The sequence below is a fragment of the Pipistrellus hanaki genome (genome assembly GCF_964339955.1).
Source record: "Pipistrellus hanaki genome assembly, chromosome: 8".
Lineage (NCBI taxonomy): Eukaryota > Metazoa > Chordata > Mammalia > Chiroptera > Vespertilionidae > Pipistrellus > Pipistrellus hanaki.
This window is the reverse complement of record NC_140510.1, coordinates 67,176,356-67,198,592: the sequence shown is the minus strand read 5'-3', so window position 1 is coordinate 67,198,592 and position 22,237 is coordinate 67,176,356. Positions and strand designations below refer to the sequence as shown.

Genomic DNA, 22,237 nt, shown 5'->3' with positions numbered 1-22,237 from the left:
TGGACGCTGGAGTCAGGAGTCAGGGAGGCCAGGACCTGGGAGATGGAGCTGGCTGACCCCTCCTGGGGCGTGGCCCAGAAAAGTGGCCGAATGCACTGAGGACTCTGGGTGCAGCACTCTTCCTTGGGTGGCCTGGGAATGGGGCCATCAGGGGACCCCAGGAGAGGCTAGGGTATAGCAAGAGTTCGTGGGGCAGCTCGAGGTCTCAGGCAGAGACCAGGGATCCCTGTCCTGGGCCGGGAGGGGCTGCCCCCTCCCCTGGCCTGGCTCCTGCCGCCCGTGCCGCCGGTGAAACGCTGTTGACATGTCCTGAATTATTAAGCACGGGGTGGGCTCCGGAGCACATGCTGAGCGGAGCGGCTGGGGCTGCGCGGCGTGGCGGAGCAGCTCACTCGCTTGCTCGCAGGGACACACGCAGGGGCTGACAGCTGTGCTGGTGCTGATAAGGGAAGCCACAAGGAGACGATCGAGGAGAGAGACAAGCGGCGGCAGAGGCAGCGGCGGCAGAGGCAGCACCAGGGCTGCGGAGCTGCTGGGAGTGGGAGTGACTCCCCCACCTCGGGCCCCCACCCTGTCCCCGTCCTCCTCCAGCTTGCCCTGAGTTTAGAAGAGCAGCCGCTGCCACCACCGACACTCCGGAGGGCACCGGGGGCTGCTGGCCAGGGAGGGACAGGGGCAGGGAGGCTCTGGCCAGTTCCAGCAGCCGGGGACAGATGCCGATCGAGATTGTGTGCAAAATCAAATTTGCAGAGGAGGATGCGAAACCCAAGGAGAAGGAGGCAGGGGATGAGCAGAGCCTTTTGGGGGCTGCGCGGGGGGCAGCAGCACCCCGGGACCTGGCCACCTTTGCCAGCACAAGCACTCTGCATGGGCTGGGCCGGGCCTGCAGCCCAGGCCCCCACGGACTTCGTAGAACCCTGTGGGCACTGGCTCTATTCACCTCGCTGACCGCCTTCCTGTACCAGGCGGCAGGCCTGGCCCGAGGCTACCTGAGCTGGCCTCACCTGGTGGCAATGGACCCCGCCGCCCCGGCCCCAGTGGCGGGCTTCCCGGCTGTCACCCTCTGCAACATCAACCGCTTCCGGCATTCGGCGCTCAGCGACGCTGACATCTTCCACCTGGCCAATCTGACCGGGCTGCCCCCCAAAGACCGGGACGGGCACCGAGCCGCCGGCCTGCGCTACCCGGAGCCCGACATGGTAGACATCCTCAACCGCACTGGCCACCAGCTTGCCGACATGCTCAAGAGCTGCAACTTCAGTGGGCATCACTGCTCCGCCAGCAACTTCTCCGTGGTGAGTCCTGCCAGCTGGCCCGCCTGGTCCGGGTGGCTGGAGGGGGTGGTGGTGGTGCGTGGGGGCATCCTCAATGGGGTTTTCCTTCCTTCCGCCACCAGAGGCTGGCCTCAGGTCTCCCCCAAGCCTGGTGTTTCCCTCTGGCTCCCCAGCCACGGCGCCGGGGACACCCAGGGGCTTACCCTGGCGCTGCTGCTGCTCCTCCTCTTGGCTTTGCTGCCACCGCAGTGCCCAGGTCTGGGCTGGGGTCCTGGAGGGGCTCAGGGGCCCCAAAGCTGGTCAGCTTGCAGGGAAGGAATGCACCACGCCACGGCTGGGCCAACTGACCCCACTTCTCTTCTGTGGCTTCTGGGTTCCTCTCCTCACCAAATGAGGGTGAAGGGGAGAGGTTGTGTGGGGGGTTCCAGCACGGGAGGGCCTCCGACTGCCTCCTAGGGAGCTGGCCCAGGCGGCGGGCTGGATGGAGAGGATGTTCGCGTACACTGGGTGTCAGTGTCTCTTCTGTCTCTGTCTCTCACACACACCCCCTTTCACAGGCTCCCTCACACATCCCTCTTTCATGCTGCCCCTCCGGCTTCTCCCGCGTTCCAGTCCCTCCCTCCGTTTCCTGGTTCCTGCTGCTCCCTTGCCCGGCTCTGGCTCTGACACTGAGAATCACTCATTCACTCTTGTGTGCATGGCTCACCCTCATGGCTGCCCAGCACACACACACACACACACACACACACACACACACACCCCTATGGCTCCGGGACACAGTTTCCTGCACACTCCCTGTCACACACACACTCAGTGTCCCTGCCATTACACTCACTTGCACACCTGCACACCCACACAGCTAGAGAGCTACATATCTCTGTGCCCACATCCCAGCTCTTACTTAGCTGCCAAGGATCCCGGGATCATGCTGTGGATGTCATTCCCTCTTGTGATACCCTCTATCTCTCTCAACCCTGCTCCCCATGTGGGGACTGCTGTCACCATCTCTCACCATGTATGTGAGTATGTGTCTGTGTGTGTGTATGGGGGGTGTCTTACATGCTGTCTGTATGTCAGCACTCCATTCACCCAGTCAGGGGTTACCTATTATTCCTGGTGCTTGGGATGCCTGTCCCAGTCCAGTTTACTCCCAGCATTGTGTATGTGAGTGTTTTCATGCGTGTCACCACTGCCCAGATGCATATGCACATATGTGTTGTCGACATGGTACCCACTCCAGCTCAGCCTCCAGGGCCAGCCCAGGAGACGGGGGACTTGCCCTCCTTATGGCCAGGCCACCCCTACCCAGGTTCTCACTCACTTACTTACTCACTGCCTCAGTATCACCAGGAAACAAGCTCCCACTGGGTGCCTGCCTCCCACCTGCAGCCTCGGGGTCCTCCTGCCATTGGGTAGGATTGGGGGAAGGGGCAGAGGGAGATGGGGTGTGCTGGGACAGGAGTCAGGGCACTGACCTGTCATCCTGCTACAAACCCCCTCTTCTATGAAAAAGTCACTGCTCCCAAACCCAGAGCTTGAGTGTCCCCCAAAAGAGGTGGGGAGTGCAGTGTGAATGCGGATGTTCAGATCCGTGGGACTCTTCTATATGGCGTCCTCACCCGTCTGAGGTGGGGGGACAAAACTCAGTCTCAGCAGGTGCTGTTGGGGCAGAAATCAATGGGCCCTTTGTGTCCCTGAGCTGGAGTTTGTGTCCCTGGCCCCGGCTGGGGTGGAAAGGGAAGGGGAAGGGTGATGAAATCCCAGTGGGAGGGAAGGGGAGGCAGAGATAAAGGGATGGGGAAGCAAGGTGAGGAGGCAGGGGGTCCTGCCTGGCCTTCAGGAGAGGAGCAGGTGCCAGAGGATACGGGAAGAGGGAGTCCCCTGTACAAGGCTGGCGAGTCTGAATCCTGGGGATGCCCCAGCGAGATGAAGGTGGATCTCCCACGGTCCCTTGTGTGCGCTGGGGCTGGGGAGAGGAGGATAGTACACATGTGTGTGTGGGTCTCAGCGCTGGGGCTGTGGCAGGACGATGAGGGGCAGAGGGGCAAAGCAAGCATTGGGGGGAAGGAATTTCTCTTTGGATCCTGCTCCCCCTCTCCCTGACCCAGCCTAGACCCCATACCTTCTGCCTGCACCCCTTCCCCCATCTCCTGAGTGTAACTCTCCGTTGGACCTGGCATTCTAGGGCTGAGGCTGCTGCAGATTCACAGGGTCTGGGATTATGGCTTGTGAGGGGGGTCCATGAACCATGGCATTGAGGAAGATGGGCGTATTGTTGTGGCAGGACGGGAGAAGTGGCCTGGGGTCTCTGAGGAGGGCATGAGGTCCATTCTGAACTGTGGTGAGATCCTGGAGCCATGCCAGAGATCTGGGACCGATGGTGGGGAGATGGGTACAGGGTCCGGTTGGTGGAGAAACGGCCAGGGCGTGAGCGGGGAGATGGCCAGTGACAGAGACACGCTTTGAGTAAGGAAGGGGCTGTTGTGTGTTTTGTGTTGCTTTTCCTGTTTCCTTCTTTCCACTCCCCACTCTGCTGTGACCTTTCCTCCGGAATCCAAGTTAATAAATGTCACATTTTCCAGCCTATTTTTACTCTGGGTAATGCACCCTCCCCCAGTCCCCTAAGCTGCTGCTCTTGCTTCTGTTACCACTGCGATTGCTTCTCTCCCCCCCCGCCCCCTCACCCCCACGCTTCCTGATATCCCCTCGCTGACTCCCAATCAGCTACTTACTCAGTTAATCAACATGGTGTTCTGAGCGCCACCCGGGGCCAGGCTCCCTGCCAGGTGCTGCAGGGAGGACAAAGAAGGGAAGCCCTAGTGCCCAGTCCCTGTCCTCAAGCAACCTACAGTCTTGTGGTGGAATGGGGACAGGACCACTCAAAAGCTTAACCAGCCATGCAAGAGTTAACCAGCCATGCACACCAAGTGGTGTCATGAGGCACCAGGATTCATTGCCAAACTAGGTACATGGATGGTAAGAGCCTGAGTTCAGAGAGGGAGGCTACTCTGGGCCGAAGAGAACTGGGAAGACTTAAGGAATGAGCCATGCTGGGCTGGGTGAGGTTTGGAAAGGAGAAAGGGGAGAGGGGGAGAGAGAGAGAGAGAAAAAGAAGATGGCTCCTGGATGGGGAGGGTACTCTGGCCTCTTCGCCCATGATGCCCTCCACCTAGCCTGCCCGGCTCTTCTCCTCTTTCCTTACCCTCTCCTTACTCAGTCTCACACCAAGCCACTCCCACCTCCACCTCATAATTTCACCACCACCTATATTCTCCCCTTCCTCCCTGATTCCTTCCGCCTTTGGGTCCCCACCCCGATGCTCCAAGCCCCATCTACACTCTCCCCACTGCTGCTTGCTCTCAGCCTGCCCACGTACTTAGAAGGCAGACATCACTGTGTCTTCCTAGGCATCATTTCTTTAGCTGTAAAATGCAAGGATGACTCTAAGATTCAGCATTTCCTCTCAGCTGGGGATGGCACGGTATGGCAGTCAAGTGTGTGGGTTCTGGAGCCAGACCATGTGGATTCGAACCTCAGCTCTGCCCTTTAAGCGGCTTGCCCTTGGAGGAGTAAAAAAGCATCCCTAAGCATCAGATTCCGTAGTCATTCAATAAAATATTCGAAACCTAAAAAAATGTGGGTGGCTGTGAGGATTCAAGAGGTGGCTTAGCCCACTGCCTGGCAGGCTCCTAGAGTGCACCCTGGAAGTGTCAGCTGTTAAAATGCCACCACCCCAACTCCTGGCTGTTCCCAGCACTGCCTGCCGTGTTCTGACCGGGACACCAGCATTTTCCCTACTCCTTCACCTACCCTTCCCCCTTCCTCACGCTGAGGCCCGCACTCCCCTCTCCCCCATTATGGCATTCCCATGCTAGCCAACCCTCCCAGATATTCATGCACACGGGCACAGGTGCAGGAGCGAGAGCACACACTTGAGATCACCGCTCTCCCACAGGACATTGTGTGATGACAGAAATGTGCTGCCCCACATGGTAGTCACTAGCCATCCCGGCTATTGAGCATCTGAAATGTGATTAGTGTGACAGAAAATGAATGCTCAATTCAAATAGCCTCATGTGGCTCGTGGCTGCCGTATTGGACAGAGCAGTTCTGGTCCTGGGAACGAGGTTCAGACTGCCTGATTGGGTGGGGCTGGGAGCTCCAACTGGTATCAAAGAACGGAGGATGACAGCTGCGGGCTGTGCCTGGCATCCACTCTCTGGGCTGAGGTCCCAGGTTGAGCTGAGGATAGCGCCTGTGTGGGTACATCGAGGCGTTTGGAAGCACCACAATAATAGTGCATGCACCTTTCTTCCCAGGGGCAGGATGTGACACCCTGGTCTTTTCCATTCTGTTGTCTGGGAAATTGAGGCACAGGGGAGACGGAGAATCCTTGAGGAGGCAGGGGTAGGACCCTGCCCCTCTCTGTGGGGTCCAGGCAGCCTCTTGAGCGGCAGGTGACCAGGGACCTGTGAGCGCTTCACTGTCTCCATTCCCTCTGGGCTCTGGCTTCCCTCCCCCTCCCAACCCTCCTCCTGCACATGCTGGTGACTGCCGAGACTATTAATCACTCGCCCTGTTCTCTTCCTCTCTACTAATCAGGCACAATTAGACAAGGCCTCTTCCAGCTGGGCAGTCCCCCTCCCTGTCCTTCTCCCTCCCCCTCTCGGCTCCACCCCAGCTGCTACCAGGGCAGCTACGAGGCAAGGGGAGCAACATGCAAGCCCTCTATCATTCTCTGTCTTCCTGGCCCCCAATCCCTTAGCAAACCCCTGCCTTCTGTCCAAGCTTCCTCCTGTTCCCTTCCCTGGCGTGGTGGGGCCCATATTGACCCTCTCTGCCCCCTACCCTTGGTGTGAGAGAGGCCACTTCACACATATCCCACTCCATACTTGGCCACTGGCTCCAAGGGCCTGAAAGAGAGGCGGGAGAGGGGGAGGGGAAAAAGGGAAGAAGGGAGGGGGAGGTAGCCACTGAGGTTGGTTCAGGGCGCTTACTACCTCTAATCCCCACCCCCAGCCCTCTGTCCTCTCTGGTCTATTTTCTTCGGAGGCATGAAACTTGAGAACATTTAATTCAACTTCTGAGTTCAGGGCTGGTCCTGCCTTCAGGAGCCAGGCAGGTCAGGTTGAGAAGGGCATGCAATTGGGAAGGGTGGGGTCTGAGGAGAACTGAACATCTTTTCCAATTTGTCCAGAGAAGCCCTGAGCCTTGTTTGTTTTAATAATGTTTTTCCTGATTTAAAAAAAAAAAAAAAATAGTACTCTGAGGGCTACCTTGAACTCACAGATTGCAGAAACCCAGTGTCCGCCCTGCTACTGGCTGCTGCCCCCATGCCCTCCTGGAGGGGGCGCTCTCAGCCGGGCTGCTTCTCGTTGGCCAGTAGAGATGGCAGAGAGGGATCTGAGTGGTGTCGGTGTCGATAGAGCAGCCAAGGACATGGGCTGTTACTGTTACAGAGGGCTGGTCTGCAAGGGCAGCGGGAGGGCTATGAAGGACGCGCCCCACCCGGCCCCACTCAGCAGCCCTGTGGCCTCTTCATTAATCAGGAATCAGCCCCGAGCTGGGCTCATTATCAGCTCAGCGTCTCGCGGCACCGCCGGAAGATGCTGATTAGCATTTGAAGAAATGGCCCCCATGTCCCCCTCTTCTCTCCCCTACCCGTGCTCCTTTCTGGACTCCCACCCCTGCCCTTCTGCTTCCCGGAGGAACCTGCTCCCTCTCGTGGCTGGCGGCAGGGTTGCCTCCGCTCAGCCCAGGCTGGGGCAAGAAGGATCAGGAATGGGGGGGCAGGGAGGTGGGGGCATCAGAACCTCAGGGTTGCTCAGGTTGAGACCCCTGGGCAGAGGGGAGGGAGTGACTGCTGGGTGCAGACATGGATGGTCAGGAGAGTTGGACAGCCACCCTGGATGAGGAGGAGGAGGAGGAGAGGGCAGCCTCAGGCTGGTGAGTTATCAGTGTTTCCCTGCCCTGCCAGGCTCTCGCAGCAATGCCACCTCCTTAAAGCGGCTGGGGAGGGGACAGCCAGAACCATGGACAAGAAGCCCGAAGGCGCTGTTTTGGGTTATTATTATTTTTTGCAAATCATGGTGCAGGCTTGGGGTCTTGGAACCATCTCAGATGAATGAGGGTGGGAAGGCAGGAGAACAGAGAGGGAGAGGGGAGGGAGAATGGAGGGTTCAGAGGGCTCTGTTTTCCAGAGGGGTAGAGGGTGCCTACACCTCTTACTGTGGCTCCCGGGCCTGAGGCTGGCAGCGCCGAAAAGCCCCCTCCCCCCTAAATGTTCACCATGCCCTTGGGACATCGGTTTGGGTTGGAGGGGGAGCCGTTCCAGAGAGACAGGCTTGGGCTGCAGCAGCCCAGGCAGCAGCGAGAGTTCAGAGAGGAGCCACCGGATGATTAAGGGGAAATGGAGGATTGATTTAGGAGGAAAGATTAAAGGAGCTAAATCCGTGGCGCTTGGCTCAGCGGTGACTAAGCGTGGACAGGATAATAGCTTACAAATGTGTGAAAGGTGTAAATACCAAGCGGGGGGAGGGGCGGCGGCTCGGCGGGCCATGGGGGGCAGGGACGGGGGCTGGGCGGCCATGCGAGGGCCGGGGACCCTTGGGGGACTGCCCCGTACGGCTGGCCCCTCTCCAGTGGGTATACCTAGGGGGAGGGAAACGGGAGTGTCGGGGAACCCCAGGCTCCAAGCAGGGGCTTCGTTTCTGGGGCGCAGCGGCTTCATTTCTGGGGCGCAGCTTTGCTGGCCAGGCGCTGCCCTCCAAGTCCCATTCCCGCCCGCTGGGGACCCGAGGTGGAGGGTTCAAATGCCTCCCGAGTCCCTCTGCGCCCCTCCGCACCAGGCCTTTCCCGCCGCTCCCGGGCCCGCCAGCCGGACCCCACTCTGCAGCGCCCCCTCCCCGGCCCCCGGCCCGCCCCGCCGTCCAGGCTCGCGCCCCGCGCCCTTCCCTGGGCGGGCGGGGGGCGGCGGCGGCTCCCTCCGCAGTGGAAGCCTCTGGCGCCGCTGTGTGCGGAGGTCACTTTGCCGAGGAGCTGGGAGCCGAGGGAATGCAAATGAGGCAAACCCAGGGAGGAGAGCTGAGGAGCCCGCAGGAGACGGGAGGGAGGGCGCTCGGCGCCGTGATGGATGCCTGCCCCGCGGGAGAGAGGAGGGGCTGATGGGAGCGCCTGGCGCTGGGTGCGGCCCTATGGGTGCGGCTCTCTGGGCGGGGCGGGCCGGGACTGGACCCCGGGGTGTCTGTGCGGGGTGGGGTTGGGGGGCGGTGGGGACAGTGGGGCCCTGAGTGGCTCACACCCTCCCACCCACTGCGGTCGCCACTGCCACCTCTCAGTCTTGGCTCCTAAATTCCCGCCGGGTCGGGGGTGGGGGCCAGGGGTGTGTGCTCTAGGGTGTAAACAAACAACTTCGCTTATTCACTTAACGAATAACTTCGCTTCGAGGGGCGGAAATGTCGGGGAGGATCTTGTTACAAATTAAAAATTTTCCCGCCTGGAAAGTTGACTTTTTAGGGTTTAAGGCCTAGGTAGCTGTTACCTGGGAGGAATAGGTTTGGCTGTTTACCTGCGCGTGGCGGCCCTGAGCGCTCCTCTCCGGTGGACACGTGTGCTGGCCTGGGGTCAGGGCTTTCCTCCGCCCCAAGCTCTCTGGGGCTCCCAGCTCCAGCTCAGCCGCAGCCTGAAGTCACAGGGCTTAGACCCGGCTCCTACCTTTCTTCCACCACCGCTCCCACATTTAGATGTGAACAAACCCTGTGCCCATTCCCTTCTAGGCCCACAGCACCTCTACCTCAGGGAGGAAGTTACCGTGAAAAGCACGTGGGTGGCGTTGGGGGTGAGGGCTGGGGGACTGTGTTGGCGGTGTGATAAGGGAGGGGGCCAGGCCTGCTTGGGGAGTGGGAGTTCTCCCCCTGACTGGCATGGTCTGATGCCCTTCCTGGGTGGGCAATTGGGCTTGCTCTGAGGAGCTTTACTCTCCCACCCAGTTGAACCCTGATTCCACTGTCAGAGGACTGGCACCAGCCCCCCATCACAGCACCAGTCACTGCTACTAATGGCCTGTCTATGCTTGTGTGCTCGGAGCTTTGTTGCCCACTGCTTCGCACCTGGCTCAGTGTAAGTGCTCAATCAACACCTTCTGAACGAATGAATGTCTCTGCAGCCGGACAGCAAGCTCCCTCAGGGCAGAGGCTGGCTGCTTTGTTCTCTGAATCATCCCCAGGACCAAGCACAGCACCTGACACTCCTTACAGCCTTCAGTGTTGGGCTAATAAGTGTTGTTAGAATCCTCGCCGTTTCTTGAGCGCCTCCTGTTGGTTGGTGCAAGGCCAGGTGTATCTCATCGCACAGTGGCTGTGAGCACAGACTCAGCACCAGACTGCCTGGTCCCTAGACCCGCCACATTGCATGGCCTGGCAGCCTCCTTACTTGCTCCCGGCCTCCTTTCGTGTCTGTAAAGTGCAGATGATTAGAGACCTCCAGTTTAGGGTTTTTGTGAGGATGAAGGAGTTAATACAGCACTTAGGACTGTGCTCGGCACAGAGGGAGGCTAAATATATGTTAGCTGTGGCTCTTATTTATGTACATTGTTTCTTTCCTTGCAATACCTCTGAAGGGTGTTTCTTATTACTTCCATTTTACCTGATGAAAAATGGAGGATGCAAGAGGTTAAACGACTAGTCAAATCCCACAGACAGTAAGGGCAGGGCCCACGTGTGAACCACATTGGGCCTCTGCCCTGGGTGTTGCTTCCCATCTGGTGGGGGAGCCCGAGCTCAGAGCCCGGGGGGGTCTTGCTCTGGCAGAGCTCCGTCCTCTATGAAAGTGCTGTCTCTCCCAAAATGCAGATAAAGCCTTTGCCAGGGTGCATGAGGCCCTGTGAGAGGGGGTCTGGTGGGAATCCAAGATGGAAGTGGCTGCACCATGTTGTCAGGAAGTGTGGTTGCCCCAATGGGCTCCTCCTTTTCTTGAGCAGTTACTATGTAATACTCTGCACCGAGCTCTACTCCTTGTGACTATCTTAGGAGGAGGAGTCCTGTTCCCCTTCTACAGATGAGAAATCCAAGGCTCAAAGAGGTGAAACCACAAGCCTAGGCTGTTCGTTCAAGGTTGGTGGCAGTAAGGATTTGAGCCCTACTTGTCAAGCTTCAAGATTTGTGCCCCTGCCCCTAGGCTATGAGCTTAGGTGGCTCCATTCCTGGCACCGTATCCAAGGGTTGGCCTCTGCCATAGCTTGGTTCTTACTGGTCTCTACAGCACTCTTATTATACTACTATCGAGGCATCATGTATATGATTTCTCTTTGCAAATGGCTTTCATATATATCGTCTATTTTGAGACTTACAACCACCCTGTGAAATAAATCAAGCAGGAATTTCTGTCCTCACTTGACAGATGAGGAAACTGAGGTCCAAAGAAGTCAATAAATCACTTTAGTAACCAAGCTTCCACAGGCTGTCAGTGGTGGAGCTGGAGCTGGGACCAGGGTCTTCTGATTACCCAGGGGTGACTGCAGTTAGTGGAGAAAGCTGGAGCCACTGGGTCGGGGGGACTGGGTTCTCATTGCCCCTCTTTTTTTCTGCGTGTCCTTAGATATGCACCTTGCGTCTCTGGGCTTCTGTTTTGGCCTTTGTATAGTGAGAATTTAGACTGAGTGACTTCCAAGTTCCCCCTTGCAGACACCCCAGGTGTTTTGAGTTGCTGCCATCTTTCTTCCTCTGCCCCTGGTGAGAATAGAGAGGAGGCTTGTGCTGGGAGCTCTCGGACCTGGGGTGCTAGTCACAATCCAGGGTATATGCAGGTGCATCCCCTTCCACCGGATCCCAGGGCACTGCAGGCTGAGGGGCAATGATCCCAGGGGCCTGAGTGCTAGTAAGAGACTGGACTGCAGCGGCAAGAGGGCTGATGGAATTTGGGGGGAAATGAAGCTGCCATGGAAAAGGGGGGGGGGTGTTGTGCCAGGGCCTTGGCAGAGGCAGGGTGCCCAAAAGGCAGCAGAGATAAAGCCCAGGCTGCAGATTAGCTCCAGGATTAGCCCAGCCTCGGCTGCTCCTGGCTGCTTCTTATCTCCTGGAGGCTGGGCCCGCTCCCTCGCAGCTCTGAGGCCTGGACTTACTAATTGCCTGTTAACCCCATGGTCTCTGTGACTGCAGGGAGGATGCGGGGATGGGGAGGGATGGGAGAAAACACAGCCAAGGGAGCCAGGGGAAATGGGAGCTGTGGATAGACGGAACTCAGGAGGCTGAGAAAAGCCGCCTCTTAGATCTCTCTCCCAACCCCTGATCATGGACCGGGGCAGACCTGGAGAGAGGGCAGGGCGAAAAAGAGGAGCATACCTATGGAGGGATTCTTGGCTTGAGGGGGAGCTGCCTCAGGCCCAGGTAAAAGTCTAAGAGGAACAAAAGAGACAGTCATGGACAGCTAGACTAAGCGATAGGCAGAGAAGAAAGGAGGAAAGCAAATAAGGAAGAGATATAGACAGCAAAGGAACAGGGTGTGAGGTAGTGGGGGAGGGGTGATGGTAGTCAGACCAATGGGAGGGACAGGCCAACAAAAGGCCAGGGGCAGAAAAACAGAGACCAGATGGACTGGAGGCTGAGGACAGACAGGCCAGGAGGAGGGACTTGAGAGACAGACAGATCAGGGGACAGAGGCCAGAGAGACAGACCGACCCAGAGCTGGTGCAGGCTAACACTAAAGGGGGGTGATCTGGGAGTGACAGGTGGAGGCTAGCCAGAAGGAAGGTGGTGGAGGGCCCAAGGGTCTGCATGCAGCGCAGACAGAGTCTCATCAAGCAGCTGTCCAGCCTAGGGCCAGAGGGCTCTGGGAGGCCACATGCTCAGGCGAGGGCCAGGAGGGTGGATCTGGGAACTAAGGCAGAGAGCAAGGAAGAGCAGAGAAGAAGAGGGCCTTTTGAAGGAGGAGGTGGGGACTGAGATGGGGACAGGGTCCAGAGACAGAGGGCTGGTGGTGGGCGATCTGGAGCTAGCCCCTGACCCATCAGGTCCCATCCTGGCCTGGAACCTGCCCCTTCCCGTGGCTGAGCCCTAGCCTCCCAGCTCCTGTGCACATGCTCTCCTTCCAGGCCTGTCTGGGGGGAGAGAGCAGTGGACAGCCCTGGGCCCATGTGCCTGAGTGGCCGTGCCGTCTCCATGGAAGAGGCGGTGGCTGTGCTGCCACAAATGTTCTGCCACTTAGGAGCTGGCGGCTCCACCTGCGCTGCCTGCCTGACCCAGGGGCCGTCTCCAGAGCAACGTTCTGCTCTGCGCAGCAGTCGGGCCTGACCCAGGCTGTGCAGGTGGCCTGGCCCTGCCTGTCTGGCCTGTCCATTTCCTGCAAAGTATACCCTTCAGACTCAGATTCCTTCTACCCACCTCCCTTTGTCACACCCACTCTGCACAGCCAACTTGAGGCAGTGGTGCCAGATAATCACTACCCTCCAAAGCCATCAGAGCCAAAGCTTCCCCAATGGGGTTGGCCCTGCACCGCGCTGAGCTCAGGGTCACGCGATGTGTGTCTGTGTGTACATGTTGGAGGTATCTGAGTCATTCATTCGCTGAACATACCAGGTGTTTTATAAGCATTCTGTTTTGGCATCCGGCTCAGTTCCGTTTGAATCTCTGCTGTCATTTACTTGCTGTATGTCCTTAGCCAGGTCACTGTCCCTCTCTACGATTCCTCATCATTAAATGGAGGTAATAACATTTACCTCACGTGGTTGTCTTGGCAGCTCAAAGGAAAAAATAGATCAGAGGCACGTAGCATTGGATCTGGTATTTGATAGTGTTCTCTCTGCACTTCTTCCCTCCATCTCATGCCTCCTTCTGCAAGCGGCACTGGGATCTGGGGATACCAAGATGGTAAAGTGGGGCTCCTGGCCTCAGACAGTCCATAGTCCCACGAATGAAGCTGAGATGAGGGAAGACCACGGGTAGCCAGCAGTCAGGGCTCTGCCGAGGGGGTGCAGCATGCTGGGAGACACGAGTGAGCAGTTTACTACTCTGGTCCCCACGCAGCTCATGCCTTGTTTAGCCTTTCAACTGGAGCGTATACTTAAAACTGGCTGCATCAGCAAAAGCTGATTCTAACATCTTGGCCGGGAATGGGAAGAGGGGGGGTGCTTTAAAATTTGGGGTGAATGCTTATATATTCCCTTCTGCCTTTCCCACACCACGGGGTCCCAGATAGCTTGCACCCAGCCCCCTTCAGGATGCCCCTCTCTCTGGGGAGAGTGCTAGAAATGCAGAATCTCAGTCCTGCCTGCTAACACTTTTGACACAATCAGAATCTGCATTTACCAAGATCCCTGGGTGTTGTGTGTGCACATTGGCACGTTGACATTGGAGAAGCACTGATCTTGGAGACTTAGGCAGATCATCTCCCCTCTCTAAGCCTCAGTCTCCTCACCTGTAGGACATAGATGGTTGTGAGGATGCAGTTGGAAAGCATAGGCTACCCTTTTGGCACCGTGTCTGGGCCAGAAAGAGGCTCTGGGACTGCCAGCGATGTCCACTACTGCCCCCCACACAGATGGACACAGAGTCAAGAACTGGAGCCCAGAAGACAGCAAGGGTGCAGAAGGAGGAGGGGAGGGACAGGCGCAGGAGTGAAGAATTGAGAGGCAGCAGATCTGGAGAAGAAAGAGTGAGGAGGGTGTAGAGAGTGGAGAAAAGGGGACAGATGTTGGGTCATGTGTCAGCGGAATGGGGCGGAAACAAGGGCTGAGAGTAGACTTGGTGGGGTCGGGCACCCACATCTAGGTGAATCACACTCCTCCACTGATGAGCTGTGTGACCCTTGAGCAAATCCCGTCACCTCTCTGAGCTGCAGTGTCCTGTCTGTAATAATCTGGCTAATTCAAGCGGCCTGATACCGGGGCTGCTGAGTGGGTGGAATGGGGCAGCAATGGATGAGGCCCTGTTCTGTCAACTGCGTGGCACTTGTTTTGTTTTAGGAACCGGAGGCAGGGTATTGGGGTGATGGAAGGACGGTGTGAGAGGGGAGGGTCAGCAAGGCGATTCACCTAGTGAGGACGGGAGACCTAACCCTGTCCGTCCCACAACCAGATCCTCATCTCCCTGGTTCTCAACCCAACCCCTCTCCCTTCTGCACCCTCCCTCTGAAGCTAGGCATTTACTGCATCTTTTCCCTTACATGCCTCATGCCTTCTTCCCGGTTTTGCCAGTGTAGAAACGTTCCCAAGGAGAGGGGAGGCGGAGCGAGAGAGAGTGATTGAGTGCACTGACCCCTGCCCCCAGGGAAGGTGCTGCCTGTGATGGGTTTGACACGGGGGCTCTGTGCGGTGAGCCAGGCAGGGGGGGCGAGGCGGGAGGGACTTGCATCCACCGCTCCCTCCATCTCCTCCCCACCACAGCTACGTCCCAGCGGAGCCTCCACTTCCATCCCCAGGGCGCTAGTGCCATCTGGTGTCTGTGCTGGAGAAGTCTCCGCAGAGTTAGAAGATGGGCTTTGTTCAGCGAGGCAGTAACTGCTTATTAAACAGTTCTTGCCCAGCCTGGGTGGCTAAGTGATTGCGGTGGACTCCAGGAGGTCACGGTTGGATTCCCAGTCAGGACACATGCCTGGGTTGCAGGCTCGGTCCCCAGTGTGGGGCATGCAGGAGGCAGTTGATCAATGAGTCTCTTTCATCATTGATGTTTCTGTCTCTCTCCCTCTCCCCTCCTCTCTGAAATCAATAAAAAATATTTTAAAGAAAGAGTCTTTTGTGTGGCTCCCCCACCTCCCGAAACAGGGCAGGTGCAGTCTGTTGGTGGGGGAGAGATGGACATTGAACTAAGAGACAAACAGATAAACAAGATTATCTCAGGTCTTGATAAGGACTTTGAGCAAACCAAACCAACCAACACGTTGATTGACGGGTGGAGGTGGAACTGTGCACGTGTGTGTGTGTGTGTGTGTGTGTGTGTGTGTGGTATATGAGTGTGTGGTGAGGAAAGACGCTTAAGCTGAGGTTTAAGAGGTGAACAGCTAGCCCTGCCAAAATGGGAGGGGGAGGCATTCCAGGGAAGGGACCCAAGTGAGCAAAGGTCTGAGGAAGGAAGGCGCACCATGAGGTTGGATTTGTAGAGATCTGGGGGGTGGGGGGAAGTGGCAGGAGAGGCCGGCAAGGGTCACGTCACACGCAGGCTTTCAGGAGAGGGAAGGAGCCGGGCTTTGTTCTGCAGGAAATGGAAAGCCATTGTTGGGCTTTAAGCTGACAGGCAGCTTGGGTGGAAGGAACACTCTGGACGGCCGGGAGGCAGAGGCCAGGGTAGGCGAGGGGAAAGCAGTTAGAGGCCCACCGCTGTGGCCAGGTGGGCCATGAGGTGAGAGGGGGACACAATGTGGAAGGAAAGTGAATGAATTCTAGCTGGGTTTCAGATGTAGAATTGCCCCAAAACAGTTGCTGGTGAGGGAAAGGGAGGTCTCAGGGATTCTGACTGGAGAAATTTGGTAGGTAGTGGGGCCCTTCACTCAGAGGAGGAGAATGGTGGGGCGGGGGCCGGATTTGGGAAGATGTCAAGAGTTCTGCTGTTGTTTGTTAAGCTGGAGGTGCCTCAGTCATCTAAGGGAGGGTGTCAGCAGAAAAGATGGAGCTCAGGTGAGAGGCTGGGCTGTAGACTGATTCCTGGAATAATGGGACTGGGCTGCCCGGGCAGGAAGCCTAAGTCTAAGGAGTGTTAGCCCTCCTTCCATCTCCCCTTCTCTTCTCTCCCACCTGCAGGTCTATACTCGCTATGGGAAGTGTTATACTTTCAATGCAGACCCTCAGAGCTCCCTTCCCAGCCGGGCCGGGGGCATGGGCAGCGGCCTGGAGATCATGCTGGACATCCAGCAGGAGGAGTACCTGCCCATCTGGAGAGAGACAAGTACGCAGGGCCACCCTGGGGACTCTGGCCTGGGCCAGCTGCCGGGGATGGCTTCCCAAAGGTCCCCCTCTCCACTGTGCAGATGAGACATCATTTGAGGCTGGCATCCGCGTGCAGATCCACAGCCAGGAGGAGCCACCCTACATCCACCAGCTGGGCTTCGGCGTGTCCCCGGGCTTCCAGACCTTCGTGTCCTGCCAGGAACAGCGGGTGATCACCTCCAGCTGGGCACTGGGTTGGGCCCGGGGCTGGGCCTTTGGGCTTAGAGGGGATGCTGACCAGACCTGCCCTCCCAAGCTCGCAGCCCACCGGTCCACCCAGGGACTTTGCTGGGGCTGTGGGCTCTGGAGGGCCAGATGGTACTCCTGGGCATGACCCCACCATGCCCACCTCTGCAGCTGACCTATCTGCCCCAGCCCTGGGGCAACTGCCGGGCGGAGAGCGGGCTCAGGGAGCCTGAGCTTCAGGGCTACTCGGCCTACAGTGTGTCTGCCTGCCGGCTGCGCTGTGAAAAGGAGGCCGTGCTTCAGCGCTGCCACTGCCGAATGGTGCACATGCCAGGTGGGCACCCACCACCCTGCCGACCCTCTGTGCCACCCTGCCAGGCTCCAGAACCTCCAGGGGCAGAGGACTGCTCATGTGCATGGGCAGGTGCATGTGTGTAACATGTGTGCATGTCTATACCCATGTGAGTGTGTGTATTTGGGATTTTATGCGTGTTTTCACATGTGCACATGAGCATGATATGTATTTATACACACAGGTGACCATTTACATCTATACCTATGTACTTCTGGGGGTTGTATGCACATGTTTCAACCCATGTATGTAAATGTATGCGCATATACGTGCACACAGGTGCATATGTTTGTATGTCTATATGCACGCGAACATTTTCATACTTATATGCTTGAGCACGTATACATCCATGCCTGCATGTGTGTGTGCAACCGTGCATATCTTGGGGGCACGTGTGTGCATGTGTGTGTGCATGCACAAGTGTGCCCACATTTGGGGATGGGGTGGGACAGAGGGGATGGAACCGTAGACTCCAGGAATAATCTTCTCTCCTTTTAGGCAATGAGACCATCTGCCCACCAAATATCTACATTGAGTGTGCCGACCACACACTGGGTCTGTGCTGCCTGCTCCCTTTCCTGCCTCTTCATCACCCTCCTCTTCACCTCTCTGTCTCCCCTTCACCTAACAACCTTGGCTCTCCTCCTCCCAGTCTCTTCCTGGGGCTTCTTCCTGGGGGTTGAGCCTTATCCCATAGCTCCAGGGGTCTGAGGACCTTTGCAGGTGTGAACATTTGGGTAAGTGGAGGCAGCCGGGTGAGGGGTTGCAGAGAACCCAGGCTTCTAAGTTTGGTTCAGCAAATGAGCTTGCTTCTCTGGGGAAGTGAAATGGCTCCTTTCTTGGTGTAAGGAAAAATGCATTGCTGGCTCCCAGTGTGGGTAAGGCAGGCCCCATCTGTCCATAAGTCCTGTCTGATCTGCATTTCATTCATTCATTCATTCATTCATTCATTCATTCAACAGACATTTACAGCCTGTGCTGGTGCTGGTGGTGAGAGTGGAAACAAGAGCCCTGCTCTTGCAGAGCTCACTGCTGGGCAAGGCTGTGGATGGGCATCGAGACACAGTGTGTGAGTCCTTGGGTAGGGGAACCTCAGGGATCCTACAAGGCCCCAGGGAGGGGCATGCACCTGGGAAGGCAGGGAGGCTTTTTAGAGGAAGTGACAGAGACTGAGACTTGAAGGGTACGTCAGAGTCACCCGGGTGGAAAGGGGACATGTTCTAGACAATAAGAAGAGCACATGCTAAAGACCTTGTGGCCAGAGAGAGCGGATGTCTGGGGCCCTGAAAGATCTGTGTGGCTGGAGGGCAGAACACAGAGGAGGGGGTGGGGAAGAGTAGAGGAGGCTCTGGGAAGCCAGCCATGGCTTAGGGCAAGGCAAGAATACTATCTGATTTTAGGAAGGTGACTCTGATTAGATGGAGGAAATAGATTGGTGGGGAGTGAGACTAGAAGCGGGGTGAGTCGGAAGAGCATGGCAATAATCCAGATGGCGCGGCAGGAGGAGGAGAGAAGTGTTGGGCTTGAGATGCTGAGGCAGTAGAATCACATTGAGGCCTTCCCTATCCCACACACCCACTGTGGCAAGCAGAGGGGTGGGTGAAGCAGGTCTAGTGAGGGAACAGGTGTGTGAGCAGGGATAAGTAAACCACAAGGGATGTTGAGACTTCACAGAACTAGCAACACCAGGAGGCTTTCCTCCCCCAGGCCTGGATGGGTGCAGGAGGGGAGACCCCTGGAACTCACAGAGAGAGCTGTGGTTGTCCAAGAGGGCTGATGGGCAGGAGCTGTGGTCACAAGAGGAGGAATGAAGGCTTTGCTAACTATATCCTGACAGTAAGGAAGCGGGCAAAGAAATACCCTGGTATCTCTCCCCTCCTGGCCTTCGACCCTGCTGAGGCCTCCCATTGTCCAGAACCAACCCAAAGCCAGAGGATGAGGGAGTCAGGTGGTGCATTTAGCAGAGCTCAGCCTCCTGGGCACAGTGAAAGAGAAGGGACAGTGGATCTGAAGGTGTGAACAGAGAAAACCCTGCTTACTAAGCATACAAATCCAGTCCATCCACTTGTTCTTTTGTCTCTCCATCTGTCCTTCCATCCATCCACCCACCCATTCATCCCAGCTTCCTCTCCAAGACCTTTGTCTGAGGCCTCATGTGTTTGATTAGCTCTGACCCCTGAGCACCTCCCTCCCTGCCGCCCAGGGGGCTGGGGGACAGAGGGACAAGCCTGTGGGAGGGTGCCGGGAGCATTGTCTTCATCTGCTTTTTTGGGTAGCCTGAAGCTGGTCCAGGAAGGGACCTCCTCCATCCAGTGTCCTCTAGGCAGTGCCAGTGCTGGCCAGTAAAAGCCCTTAGTGTGGGCATGGCTGCCTCAGGACAGCCTCTGCAGCTGGTGGGCCTTTGGGCTACCCTCCCCCACCCCCAGCCCCACCCCCACTGAAGTTGGTGCCTCTGTGTTGCAGACTCCCTGGGTGGAGGCTCCGAGGGCCCGTGTTTCTGTCCTACTCCCTGCAACCTGACCCGCTACGGGAAAGAAATCTCCATGGTCAGGATCCCCAACAGGGGTTCAGCCCGGTACCTGGCCAGGAAGTACAACCGCAATGAGACCTACATACGGTATGTGTGTGCGTGTGTGCGTGTGTGCGTGTGTGCGTGTGCGTGTGCGTGTGTGTGTGTGTGTGTGTGGGGGGGGGTGGAAGCCACTTTCACACCCGGTGCATGATGGAGATGCGGAGTAGGCTGCATCTTTGTTAATAATGAGTCTTCTGCCAGGAATGCTTTCAATCCTTTTCTTCTCACTAACCCCCCCTCCTCCCCCATCCTCCAAGTCACTTCCTTTGTCTCCACCTCCAGGGAAGTCCTTGTTGGTCCACATCTTTCATTTGAGCTGCCACAGCACCTGTACCTATCTGTGTCATTGCATGCACCCATTGTCTTAGAACCCTCAGTTTATGTGTTTTCTTCCTCAGCAACCTGGGGCTGTTCAGTGCATGTTGAGTGAATGCTGTGCTGAGGGAGCAGAACTGGAAGGACTGGGAGAGGAATGAGGAGGGGCCACACTAAGCACTGGGTCTGGCACCCAGCAGCCAGCCTGCAACTGCTGAGCATCCTCTGGGTGCCAAGCCCAGTGCTGGGTCCTATGAAGACAGGTGATTATAATATAAAACCCATGCCACAATTTGTGGATGAGCCCATATGTGAGGGTGTGGTTTGCTTCTCAGGCCCCAGGAGAGATAAATGTGAATGGATTAGGGGAAGCAGGGTAGGCCTGAGCTGGGCCTCTGAGGACCCTGAGTCTGTGAGAGGAAGAGGAAGGAGGAGAGAGGGGTGGCATCCCAGTTAGAGAACTGTGTGGTGGCGTGGAATTGGCCTGAGTAGGAGGGGGAAGAGAAGCAGGTAAGAAAGCAGATTAATAAGAATGCACAGTGGAAGTCTGGAAGAGGAATTTTGGAGTGGACTGTTGGGCAATAGGGAGCCACTGAAGGTTCTAGAGAGGTATAGGGATGAGGCAACATGAACACTATTTTCTGCTTTGGAGGAGAAGACAGGCAGGAATCTGCAGGCCCAAGCATTCTTGGTAACCCTCAAAGTGTGAAGCTAACATGTGTCTGGAATTGCCTCCCCTCACAGCTTTGTGGGGTCTGAGGGTAATCACCAGCTTCCCTGCCCAAGGGGTCTGCTGGACGTGGGATGTCTCTGCCAGCCACCTCCTTGGAAGGTGGTCCCACATGGACACTGCTTCCTGCCTCCGCAGGGAGAACTTCCTGGTCCTAGATGTCTTTTTTGAAGCACTCACCTCCGAGGCCATGGAACAGCGAGCAGCCTACGGCTTGTCAGCCCTGTTGGGTGAGACCTGGCTCAGATTCCATGGGCATGGGCCAGCGGGGCCTGCTCCCTCTGACCCTGCTCTCACGATCCCCAGGAGACCTCGGGGGACAGATGGGCCTGTTCATCGGGGCCAGCATCCTCACTCTGCTGGAGATCCTCGACTACATCTATGAGGCAAGGAAGGGGCCTGTCTGGGGCCACCACACAGCTGGTGGAGGGTAGGAGGGGCCTGTGGGAAAAGCAGAGGGGCAGTGCGGGCTTCCTGGTGGAGCTGGCTACCAGGAAGTCAAGCTCTGGGTTCTTGCCAGAGTCCGCTGACAAGAAGGCCTGAGGGTGCTGGGAAGTCAGGAGAAGGGGGTGGGGGGAGAGGATTGGGGAGTCCTGGTTGGGGTTTGCTGGGTAGCAAGTGCTATAAGGTGAACCTGGCTAGTCTGCCCTTCTCGTCTACCAATACCAGGGAAAGATGCCAGGATATTCCTTCCCTGCTTCCTTACTGGCCTTCTCCTCTACCAAGTTTCTTGAGCCCACCACTGTCCCCTCTCCCTGAACCCCAAGGTGTCCTGGGACCGACTGAAGAGGGTGTGGCGTCGCCCCAAGACCCCCCTGCGGACCTCCTCTGGGGGCATCTCCACCCTGGGGCTGCAGGAGCTGAAGGAGCAGGTGAGGATGAGCCCTGAGAGGATGCAGCCAGCGCCTTCTCCACGGTTTCTGTACCAGCCTGAGAAGGGCTCCTGGGCTCCCGTGGAGCCTCTGCCACAGGAGACGGAACGGTTGGCTGTGGGACGCTTGGGGGCATGGTTTGAACGCTCCCTCTTCACCTTGCAGAGTCCCTGTCTGAGCCGGGGCCGGGCTGAAGGTGGGGGAGCCAGCAACCTGCTCCCCAACCACCACCACCCACACGGCCCTGCAGGAGGCCTCTTTGAAGACTTCGCTTGCTAGGATGATGCTGTGTCTAAAAGGACCAAGGCATCTGGGACTCCTCCCTGGATCCCCAAAATAGTCTCCTCCTGCTCCCGGGACAGAAGGCCTGTGGGCAGCCCAAGGCTGACGGGGAGAGGGTGGTGCTCACTGGGAAGACACTCAGTTCCTGTTCTCACCGACCCTGGCGCCAGCTGCTTGGCACAAGGGTCCTTCTTGTCCTTACCCCCTCCCGCGGTTGGTGCCTGGGGAGGGCTGGAGAGCAGACCATGGCCCCCCGTGGAGGAGAGAAGGGAGAAGGGAGGGAGGTGGGGGAAGTGGCCAACCCCAGAAGGGGTGGAACCCTCTGTACATTTGTATATATTTAGGGAGGACAGGGTGGGGGTGGGAATACAGATATAGAAGGTGGGTGGGGCTATGGCGGTGGGTGATTCAGTGACAGCCAGGGTCCCGACCCTAGAGTGTCAGCAGGAGAGGGCGGGCTCCCAGGAGTCGGGACTGCTGGGCTTCTCCTACTTCCTGCCCCTCTCCAGTCCCAGCTCCATGGAAGCAGGGGGAGCAGATGGCCCAGCAGGCCTGGCCCAGCTCCCAATTCCCCCCTGTCCCATCCCCACCCCCAGAGTCCCCTCCACAAGGAGCAGGCAAACCTTTCAGACCCTGGCTGAGCTTGGGGGTGGGGAAGAGAGTTTTCTCAGGCCTGCGTCTCCGGTCTGGTTTTATAAGAGCTGACAAAATTAGGAATAAAGAGGCATAAAGAATTCTCTGTG

General features: G+C 57.4%; 1 protein-coding gene across 1 annotated transcript; it reads left to right on the top strand.

Moving 5' to 3' along the window:
• On the top strand, nt 1–22,228 carry ASIC4 (acid sensing ion channel subunit family member 4). Its single transcript, XM_084891396.1, has 10 exons — nt 1–1,295; nt 16,000–16,144; nt 16,227–16,354; nt 16,543–16,705; nt 17,222–17,278; nt 19,187–19,340; nt 20,479–20,570; nt 20,647–20,726; nt 21,108–21,212; nt 21,378–22,228. The coding sequence occupies exons 1-10, from the start codon at nt 714–716 to the stop codon at nt 21,489–21,491; spliced, it is 1,620 nt and encodes a 539-aa protein (XP_084747522.1). The 5' UTR covers nt 1–713; the 3' UTR covers nt 21,492–22,228.
• Nucleotides 22,229–22,237: the final 9 nt, after the last annotated feature.